General features: G+C 48.7%; 1 protein-coding gene across 1 annotated transcript; it reads left to right on the plus strand.

Moving 5' to 3' along the window:
* Positions 1-2,526: 2,526 nt before the first annotated feature.
* On the plus strand, positions 2,527-10,859 carry smtnl1 (smoothelin-like 1; the record flags this gene model as incomplete). Its single annotated transcript, XM_084331990.1, has 5 exons — positions 2,527-2,589; positions 6,851-7,512; positions 7,704-7,818; positions 8,188-8,339; positions 10,493-10,859. 5 exons carry the CDS (start codon positions 2,527-2,529, stop codon positions 10,857-10,859), a joined length of 1,359 nt encoding a protein of 452 aa, XP_084188116.1.
* Between the last annotated feature and the right edge of the window lie 218 nt (positions 10,860-11,077).

Here is an 11,077-nt window from a genome sequence, read left to right on the forward strand (position 1 = left end):
GTTAGCTCACGTTAACCAGCCAGCACCAAACTGATGATATCAGGAGCTATCAGTAGCTAGATAACATTAGACAACGCCTCATGTATTAAACAAAAGTTGTAGCTTGGACTGGGCTCCTTATAACAATAACTTGACAACACGGTAGCCGCAGCTAACAGGGTCTGAAATTAACGTTAGCTAGGTAGCTAACGTTAGCTCACGAGCGACAAGCCAAATGTTTTATTAATGTACACTGTCCCCCTTGAACAAATAAAGTAAACCTAACCTAACCTAACCAAGCTTCCGCTTTTACAAAGTAAAAGTCACCACAAATGTAACGAAAGTAAGAAAACACGTTGTAGATAATTACACATTGAAAATGTAAGTCCCTTTTTTACAACTAGGAAACTAAATTGGATCCTTTACAATAAGTGTGGTGATTCTCACACATAAGAGATTATGATACCCTATAGCAATAACCAGACAATCAATAAATCAATCAATTATAACGAAAGGTTATCCTATAACCTAGTTATATGAATACTGGCTGAGTGTCTCGCTCTTCGCCATTATGAGATATCTCTTATCTCCTAGCACCTACTGTGCTCACAAACAAACAATTGCACTCACATGCACGTGACCAGGCCACGCCCCCGCGGTCTACTATATGACGCCGGACATGGTCACACTCTACCTTCCTCAGAAAAAAGTTTCCAACACTGAAAACCCAACCAAGGGACCTCAGGGCGCTAAGAGCGAGACGCTCAGCCAGTATTCATATAACTAGGTTATAGGATAACCTTTCGTTATATTATCATACTGGCTATCGCGTCTCGCTCTTCGCCATTATGAGATATGGGGCAGAGCAGACGCGTGGCCCGACAAGTGTACCCCCTGAGGGCCCATAAGCCCCAACCAGGGAGGAGGGGAGTCCCGTCCACCCGCCCGTCCTAACGAAGGGGGGGAGGCAGTCAACTCCACCAAAGTGCGAAAAAAGGGGGAACCAGAGACCCCTGAAAAACGCACAGCACAGGTTGGACCACATGTGACACATCACCCCATGGCACACACCTACACACCCCTGCTAGCCCACCAAATGGCGGGACGCAAGAGAGGTCCCAGACCTCAGAACCGCCTGGGAGACAGAACCCCCAGTCATGTCCACGAGGTAAAACTTAACGAAGGGACCCGGGGAGGACCAGGAGGCCGCAGCACAGATGTCCTCCACCGAGGCCCCCCCTAACAGGGCAGCAGCCCAAGGGGGGACCTGTCCAGCCAATGTGCAGCAAAAGGCAACGCCCCCGCACAACCAATGTGACAGGTGCTGCTTGGACAGCGCCTCACCCGTGCAAGGGCCACCGTAACAAACAAACAGTTGAACGGAAGCCCTGAGAGCCCGAGTCCTGAGGTAAACCCCCAGTGCATGGACAGGACACGACAGGTGAAGGCCCGCCTCCAACTCACTAGCGTGAGGAGGCGGACGAACGCCTGAACCACAATATCCCTGGAGCGAAAAGAGCTCCGGATATTCTTTGGCACGAAGACTGGATTAGGCCTCAGAGTCGCACCGCTATCGGCCGAATAGACAGGCACTCAGGCCGCACCGAGAGAGCACACAGCTCACCCACGCGCGTAGCGGAGGTGATGGCCAAAAAGAACTCGGTCTTCAAAGACAGCTGATCCAATGGCGCCTGCTCAAGAGGCTCAAACGGGGCCTCCGACAACCGGCCCAGGACCAGTTGGAGGAGCAGGAATGTTCCACGAGAGGGTGGCTGAACAATGTTCTGCCCCCACACTCGACCATACGCCACTCCCCAGCGTAAGCCGCGGTAGAGGACGGAGCGCGCGCATACCGGATAGCGTTAACCACAGAATAGTCAAGACGCATCCCCACCAGATTCACACTGCCAGCAGCCAAGCCTAGAGGCTGCCCCAGAACAGGAGGCAGAACAGAGTTCCGCGTGCCTGAGAGAGGGCCCGCGGTGACCACGGAACAGGCCACGGCGGGGCCACCAAGAGATGAATCAGGGCCGGGGACCACACAGCTGAGCCCCAGCCCGGCACGACCAGGACCAAGTCCCGCGCTACCCGCCCCAACAGCTGAGCTATCAGGTGTAAGGGGGGGAATGCGTACAGAATCCCGGACGGCCACGGAATCGGTCCCAGACCTGCCCGACTATGTCTGGACGTAGTCCCCACTCGTCAGGGTGAGGACCGCCCGCGACATCACACCTGCACCCACATTCTCCCTGCCGGGGATGTGGAGAGCCCTCAGGCAGCGCAGATGGAGAACGCCCATAGCCAGAGCCCGACCGCCGCCCGGTGCAGACGGGGGGAGCGCACTCCTCCCTGTCTGACAATATACAATGCTGACGTCGTGTTGTCCGTCCTGACCAAAACATGCCTGCCCACCACAAGGTGGCCGAGCCGTTCGAGGACCAGAAGGACAGCCTTCAATCCCAACACATTGAATGTAGCGCAGACCGGGCAGCATGGTCTTGCCAGCTGCCCCCTACTGCATTGGCCCGACACGTCCCCCCCAATCCCATGAGGAAGGTGTCGGTGAAGACTGTGACGTGTGACAGTCTGCTGCCCACAGGGACCCCGCTGGTGAGGGCACCAGGCCCTCCCCAGAGGACAAGGTCCCCCAGTACTGACATGGGAACCTTCAGCCGGGTCCATTTCCATACTGGAAAAAAACCACCTCTGTATCCTCCTCATGAAGAGGAGGCCAAGAGGGACCACAGCAGCAGGCGCATCAGGGACAGCGCTGTAACCGTCCTAGGACGGAGCCTCCCGAGCGCGCCGAGAACCAACCACTCGCCGCCGCTCTGTGAGGGATGCCCATATAGACCTTGAGCTTAGAAAAAGCCCAAGTACTCCACCCGTTGACTGGGAAGAGGAGTACTCCACTTCCAGTCTACAGCAAAACCCAGGCTGGTGAGACACCACCTGCCTGGTATGAGACCTGGCGATCTAACCTGACCGGCCAAGGACCAGAACGTCGTCCAGGGTAGAATACAATTCGTAACCCCCGATGACACAGAGGCCCCAGCGCGGTCACCACGCACTTGGTGAAGATGCGGGGAGCCAGAGAGTAGCCGAACGGCAGCCTCTGGTACCCGTACGCTAAGCCCTGCAAAGGAAGCGTAGGTAAGCCCTAGGATGGATGATCGGGATGTGAATACGCATCCTACAGGTCTATGGAGGTGAACCAGTCCCCCACCTGACAGCGTCTAATAGGTGGGAGACGGTCAACATTCTGAACCTTCCATGGGACAGGTCCAGTATGGGTCTGACACCCCCCCCCCCCCCGATTTCTCGGGCACCAGAGAATACCGGGAGGAAATGCCACGCATCGCGTCCACCTTTGGGACCACGACGATGGCTTGCTTCGCCAACAGAGATTGGATCTCGTTGGCCAGAGCTGTCACCGCTGTTGACCCTGACAATAGGGTCTGTACCAAACCTGAAAATGGAGGGTGGGGTTGTGCAAACTGCAACACAAGTCCTCGCCTCAGCGTTCTCCCCATCCACCTCGACATATGGCACTGCTGTAGCCATATGTGATGATAATCCCAAAGCGCACCCGCCGCCACTTGGCGCTGGTCCGCCAGGAACCGTAGATAGGTGGCCCGGTCCCACCCGCTGTGCGTTGCCAACCCTGGACTCGCGAACCGTGCGAGCAGGGCGTCTTGCGGAGCCGGGATATCGCACCCTGACACTACCAACGAGGCAATCCCACCCAAGGGGGGACCCCGACAGAAAGGGCCGGTTTGATACGGGGGAAGCTGAGATCACACTGGGTGACATAGACTCCCCCACTGAACATCTCCCCGGCATGGACCGCTGAGGATCTGTTCTGCAGCTGGATATGCAAGGCGTGTGGTCCCCACACTGCCCGATAGGGTGGGTTCCTACACACTGTAGCCCTGCAGTGATATTACTACCACCCAAATCACGTGCACCTGACTGACCACCGCCGGTCTTCCGGCCATGGGAGGCACTAACGTGATACCCGGCCTGGCGAGGGCGGGGCTGGGGGAACTCGTGCTGCGACCCCCTGGGCCTCGAGTTCCCCCGCTGACAACCTTCGTCGTTGACAGACACAACACCAGGCTCACCAAACACAGATGCAGAACGTGTGGCGTGGGAGCCGCTTGACAGCACAGCATTCTCACGGACAGACCCAGGCCTAGCCAGCAACTGGGTGTCAGCCCCTGTCCCCATGAGAAGCAAAACGTGGGGCCGCTTGTGCTTCACTGAAGGCACGCGGCCCGCAGCCAAAAGGAACAAATCAGAGCCCGTATCCCGCTGGTGTTGGGGCGGGAGTGACGGGAGAGCGAGCTAAACACAGCTAGACGGCGACGTTTTTTTAGGGCGTGCTCATCTAATGTAGCCCATCCCTCGGCACCCATGAAGGGGTAAATGAATAAATTAACGAAAACTCCACTAACACACTGCAGAATGGGCTAGCCCATACACACAATTGTTAAGGGGATGCAGACCAGAGAAAAACACCAGTCCTGCACACAATTCATAGATTCACAAAAAGCACACCAGCCCTGAGCCTCAGCCCATCCACCCATGAAAATGGTAAACAAGCCCCCGTTAAACCCCCAACATTAGACACCGATTGACTGTCAGCATGAATGGTTAAGAGGAGGGAAGACCTTTTAGTAAACAGCCCTCGGCGGGGAACAAAGAACGGAGACCCAGCATCACACGGCTGTCTCACGGGACAACGAGCAGTATTACTCATGCTAGTATCAATGCCTGACAACGCAGGCCTACCTGTGCGCAACGTAGCTCGACTGCTAACCGTCGCGCGATGTCCCTCGATCCGCTGTCACGAGATGAGGAAACCCCAGGACAGGCCCGATGCGCTGTTAGGATGTGCCGAGAAGATTCCAGGGGCTGGTGAACCTCCGGCAAAAACCCAACATTGTGTAATTTCTCCCCGCGTTTCATAACAGCTAGTTCACGGAGTGCACTGCTACGTCCGCGTTGGAAACAAAAAATAGGAAGGTAGAGTGTGACCATGTCCGGCGTCATATATTAGACCGCGGGGGCGTGGCCTGGTCATGTGCATGTGAGTGCAATTGTTTGTTCGTGAGCACAGTAGGTGCTAGGAGATAAGAGATATCTCATAATGGCGAAGAGCGAGACGCGATGGCCAGTATGATAATATAACTGTGGTGGGGCCATTTCTTTTGTTATTATAACACATTATAAATGGTAAATGGTGCATTTATATAGCACTTTTATCCAAAGCGGTTTACAATTTGTTTCTCACACTTTACCCATTCACTCACACACAGACGGCGGAGGCAACCATGCAAGGTGCCAACCTGCTCATCGGGAGCAATTAGGGGTTAAGTGTCTTGCTCAAGGACACTTTGACACGCTGCCCGGGAGGAGCGGGAATCGAACAGGGAACTTCTGGATTACCAGACGACAGCTCTACCTCCTGATCCACTGTCGACCCCATACATTATAGTCTATTACAGTTGTATGCCTTAAAGGAGGGCAACAGTACATCTAATTTAGTAGAGCCTTTAGAGGCCATGTGTCAGTACTAGGGATGTCGGATATTATCGGCCTACCGATATTTAGTAGGGTCATCTGTGGCACTTTTGTGACAGTGGAGAACGAAGGTCCGTTTCTCAATGGATTTGTCATCTAGGAGGGTTAATAAACAAATTTAGCCGGGGTGTATTTTTTTTTAAAGGCGGGGAAAATTCGTGAGAGACCAAAATCCAAAATGGCTGCCGTGGAAATGAACTTTTTAATGGTTTGACCTACAATGATGCACAATACATGGTTTCAGAGCTTATTTTGATCAAGGAATACATATTTGGTGTTTATATAATGATTTGACCTATTGTCGACCTTCAAATGCAAGATGGCTGCCAATTTTGAGCTCCAAACGGGATATTTTCTTTCAAAATCGTCACACAGAGCCTTCATATTAGGCTCTAATGAAAGCTCTGCTCACGATGAGTTGAATAATATACAGTATAAGTACACAGAAGTAATCTCCGAGGTCAATAAAGTGTTGTTGTTGGTGGTGTCATTGTAGGTCAAACCATTAAAAAGTTAATTTCCACTGCAGCCATTTTGGATTTTGGTCTCTCACAAATTTTCCCCGCCTTTAAAAAAAATACACCCCGGCTAAATTTGTTTATTAACCCTCCTAGATGACAAATCCATTGAGAAACGGACCTTCGCTCTCCACGGTCACAAAAGTGCCACAGATGACCCTACTAATTATCGGCCGATATTGGCATTAAAATGTAATATCGGAAATTATCTGTATCGGTTTTCAAAACAAAACAAAATATATATATTTATTTTTACATTTATTTAACCTCTATTTACCCAGGCAAGCAAGTAAGAACAAATTCTTATTTTATTTATTGTGAAAAGTATGCATAATGTTGTGTTTTTTGGGGGGGAAACCCAGCATATATCGGTATCGGTTGATATCGGTATCGGAAATTAAGAGTTGGACAATATCGGTATATCGGATATCGGTAAAAAAGCCAATATCGAACATCCTTAGTCAGTACCATGGATTGGTAAATAGCATTAACCACGCCCATATTTCTGGACTTCCGACGTCTGGATTACAGGATCATCTACATCAAAAATAATTTTTTTTATTTATCTGAAAACAATTGAATGATGGACTTCAATTGACTCTCAGCTTCCCCTTTACATGTTTTCAGACTTGAAGCATTGCTATTTCCAATCGGTAATATTGACACTTTCTATGTTCACCTGCTAAATTAGATGTACTGTCTGTTGTTTTATGGTTCTCACTTCCCGATAACAACTAACCTCTATTCGATCTTGTTTTGTCTTTCAGACAGAGAGCGAGGCCCCAAAGCAGGAGCACAGTGAAGCCCCAGAGAGAGAGCCCTCGGCAGCAGACCCAGTTGAGGGGGTGGGAGGGGTGGAGGAGGCCAGTGGGGAGACTGCACTAGAACAGGGGAGGACAGAGGACACGAGGACTGAAGATATGGAGGGCGATGCTGAAAAGGCTCTTGACGACACAGACGACCCCAAGCGTGTGGACGGAGAGAAGAAAGGGGGGGTGGAGGACAAGAACAGCCAGGCGAAAGAGGAGGTCCAGAACGGAGAGACTGGGAAAGAAGGAGAGGAGATGAAGGAGGAGGAGAGAAAAGAGAGAGTAGGAAAGGGGGAGAAGACAGAGAAGGCGGGAACGGCGGAGAAGAAAAAGGGAGGGGAAAAGGAGAAAGATGCAAAAGGCAAAGCGGCGAAGGCAGATAATAAGAAAAAACTGGTCAAAGATAAAGATGGAAGTGGAGGTGGAGAGGGGAAGGACAGGGGAAAGAGCAAGGATACAGAAAAACAAGGGAAGACTAAAAGAAAAGGTGCCCCCAACCCTTCCCCCTCTGCCCCCTCCTCTACACCCCTCGCTCCGGCCCGGCCCAGGACGTCTGCCCGCTCTGTGCGAGCCTCCACTAAAAGTGACATCATCGCCAAGTTCCAACAGGGAGCCCCTGAGTATGTTTATATCCTAAGCATCCGGCATAACATCTGATGTTTTATACAGTATACAGTATTGTTACTCACGTTAGTATGTTACTCAATGTACACTACGACTTCCAGTTTATAGCAATTCATCTTATCAAGGCTTCCTGAGGAGTTATGGAATATGTTGGCATTCATGTGAACTTTTTCTTTTTCTTTTTTAGGGGAGCCATACCCCGCAACTTTAATGTTCAGAGGTCAGGTATGGCTGTGGCAAATGGGCAATCGATCAAACAGAAGATGCTACAGTGGTGTCGCAGCAAAACACAAAAATATGAGGTGAGATTAAAGCCACATGCTGATGCCTGAGATATATCTTAGTTGTAACCATATAAGGAACTTGGCCTCAGCAGTGAGTATGGAATGCTCTCTCTCTCTCTTTAATATCAGTATAGGTGGATCCAGTGGGAATCAAATATCAATCTATATCAATCAATCAATCAATCAATCAATCAATCAATCAATCAATATATCTATCTATCTATCTATCTATCTATATATCTATCTATCTATCTATCTATCTATCTATCTATCTATCTATCTATCTATCTATCTATCTATCTATCTATCTATCTATCTATCTATCTATCTATCTATCTATCTATCTATCTATCTATCTATCTATCTATCTATCTATCTATCTTACAGGGCGTCAACATAGAGAACTTCTCGTCGTCCTGGTGTAATGGGATGGCGTTCTGTGCCCTCATCCATCGCTTCTTCCCTGAAGCCTTTGACTTCTCCACTCTGAAACCAGAGGAGAGGGCAAAGAACTTCACCCTGGCCTTCACCACTGCAGAGTACGGATCACTCTCTCTCTCTGTCTCTCTCTCTCTGACGATAGTCTATAGTATTTGTGACTGTGTATCAGTGATTACAGTTTTTCTCAGTCGCTTTGGTGCATTTCTCACATCACTTTTAACATTTGCACAACAGTTAGTGCATTTCTCAAAACAATTAGTACAAACTGCAAAACCTAGTTGATAACCTGCAAAAGTGTGTCACTTGCTCAAAATGGATAGTTCCTTCCTCAAAAGCAAGTATTCATGTCAATGAAAGTGTCAGTGTCATCAAAAAGTCCTGATACCATTGTTTATGAACTAGAATAGATAGTCAAATGGCTTTGTCATGTTTTCATTATGACAGATCATAAAGTCAGATCTTGGTGACACTACCTGAAAATGCTCAAGACAGCACTATACACTATTTGCACAGCCATTTGAAATCTACAGTTAAGTTACACATTACTGTACACTGACTGTACACATTGTAATATTCCCTCCTTGTTGGTCTGGGACATCAATGGTTGCTCTCTGTCCAATGTGATTTCTTCCACGCCTTCTACTTTTTGCCAGATTGAAACCCACCTCATCAACGTATATGAATGTGTGCAGTGGTTCCCTGGTACATGCTTTATCCCAGAAGAGAGAGAGAGACAAACTATTAAAACGTTTCCTGTGTAACATAATGCATTTTGGACAACATATTGTACAGTATGAACTGTCATGTAAGTGTACTGCATGGCACTACACAAAGTAACCAGTTTACAGCACTGAACATTAGAGTATGCATATAACACATACATGTTTTACCTGTACATACTGGTGACGGATCTCCTTCACTCTGTCGCTGTTCCGGTCAAATGGCACATTGTACTACAATTGTTTCATGCGCATTTCATTTCTCCTGAGCACTCTGTCAATTGTAGCGATTGAAACAGATCCAATATTCCCAAAGATATTGTCAGCCTCTATAACAGCGTTTTGTATCTCTCTCAACCTTATGGCATTGTTTGCAATCACCATTGCACAAATGGCTTCCTCTTGTTGTGGAGTAAAAAGGGGCCCTCTTCCACCTCTGCAAGGTTGTCTTGCAATCCTATGTGGTGCAGAGTAAAATTACAGTAATGTACAGTAAACATGAGATATACTGCTTCACAGTAACCCATATTACTGTAGTGTACAATAACAGTGCTTCCCACCTCCCAAATGCTGCAGTACAGTACCATACTGTAAATATGGCAAATATTTACTGTAACACTACTTTACACTACAATACAGTAAATCTGTGCTGCAGTAAAGCTGTAAGTCTAAATGTAAAATGTGACAAGTTCTTGTCCCACTGTAAGCTTCATGTATGACACAATGGCAGTAGTGCAGTGCATATTGTTTACTGTCCAATATACACACCTGCTCTCCTGGCAAAATGTTTGAATAATTTAATTTACAGTGGTTCTCTCAACATTTGGCTACACCCTTCGACCAGCCTCAGCCATTGTGAGGCCGTGATTGACAACATGGTCCACAATTGACAGATTTTGACAACTAGTTCAACATTTTTGTATGTAATGACTCTATTGAGGACTATTCTATAGATAATGACTATTCAGCATTCATAAATATAGTTCATTTTGACTGACATGACATAAGCAAATGATAATGTTATAAAACAGCAGAGAATTGTATGAAAGCCATTGATGCATGTCCAAAAGCATTTGCAATGTGTTGGAAGGAATGAGAAACTGCTACTATGATGTGCACAAATGACTAAATGCTGTGGAGGTTGAACTAACAGTTATGAGAATTTTAATCACCAAAGCAATTGAGAAAAACTGTAATTGTAATTTCCCCCTTTGCTCTACTCATCCATACAACTTTTCACCCTCTCCATCTGCCCCCCCCCCCCCTTTGCCCCCACCCCCTCTCTCTCTCTATCCCTCTCTCTCTCTCTCTCTCTCTCTCTCTCTCTCTCTCTCTCTCTCTCTCTCTCTCTCTCTCTCCATATATCTATCTGTTTCTCTCTCTCTTTCTCCCTCTCTCTCCATCTCTCTCTCTCTATCCCTCTCCATCTCTCTCTCTATCTCTCTCTCTATCTCTCTCTCTCCATCTCTCTCTATCTCTCTCCCCCCCCTCTCTCTCTCTATTATCTCTATCTATCTCTCTCTCCCTCTCAGGTCCCTGGCTGACTGCTTCCCCCTGCTGGAGGTGTCCGATATGCTCCTGATGGGCAACCGGCCGGACCCCATGTGTGTGTTCACCTATGTCCAGGCCCTCTGCCAGAGCCTCTCCAAAATAGAGAAGAAGAGGAGGGACGAAGAGCAAGAAAAGGAGGGAGCGAAGGAGGGAGGAGAGAAGGGTGAAAAGGGCACAGGAGAAACAGCGGAGTCGTCGACAGAGAACGTTGAGAGTGGAGAGAAAGAGGGAGAGGGAGGTGAAGGAGCAAATGAGGGAACTGCGGAGGGGTGTTCTGGGATGGAGGGAGGGGAAGAGGAGGAGCAAAAGGAAGGAGGTGCAGGGGTGTTAGTTGGAGCTGAAGCCTAGGAAGAGGAAGACTATGGTGCTAACTACATTGTTTTCCACTATAGTCATTCAGCAGTGGTGGGTCGTAACAGCAAAAAAGTTACACATATTACATGCATACTAACATAAGATTACTAAATAATAGGGCGGTCGGGTGGCGTAGCGGAGATTGTGCTCGTCACCAATGCAAGAGGCTGCGGTCTCGACTCCCGGAGAGTCAGCATTGCCTTGGCTTGGGC

Source organism: Notolepis coatsorum (genome assembly GCF_963971535.1).
Source record: "Notolepis coatsorum genome assembly, chromosome: 16".
Classification (NCBI taxonomy): Eukaryota; Metazoa; Chordata; class Actinopteri; order Aulopiformes; family Paralepididae; genus Notolepis; species Notolepis coatsorum.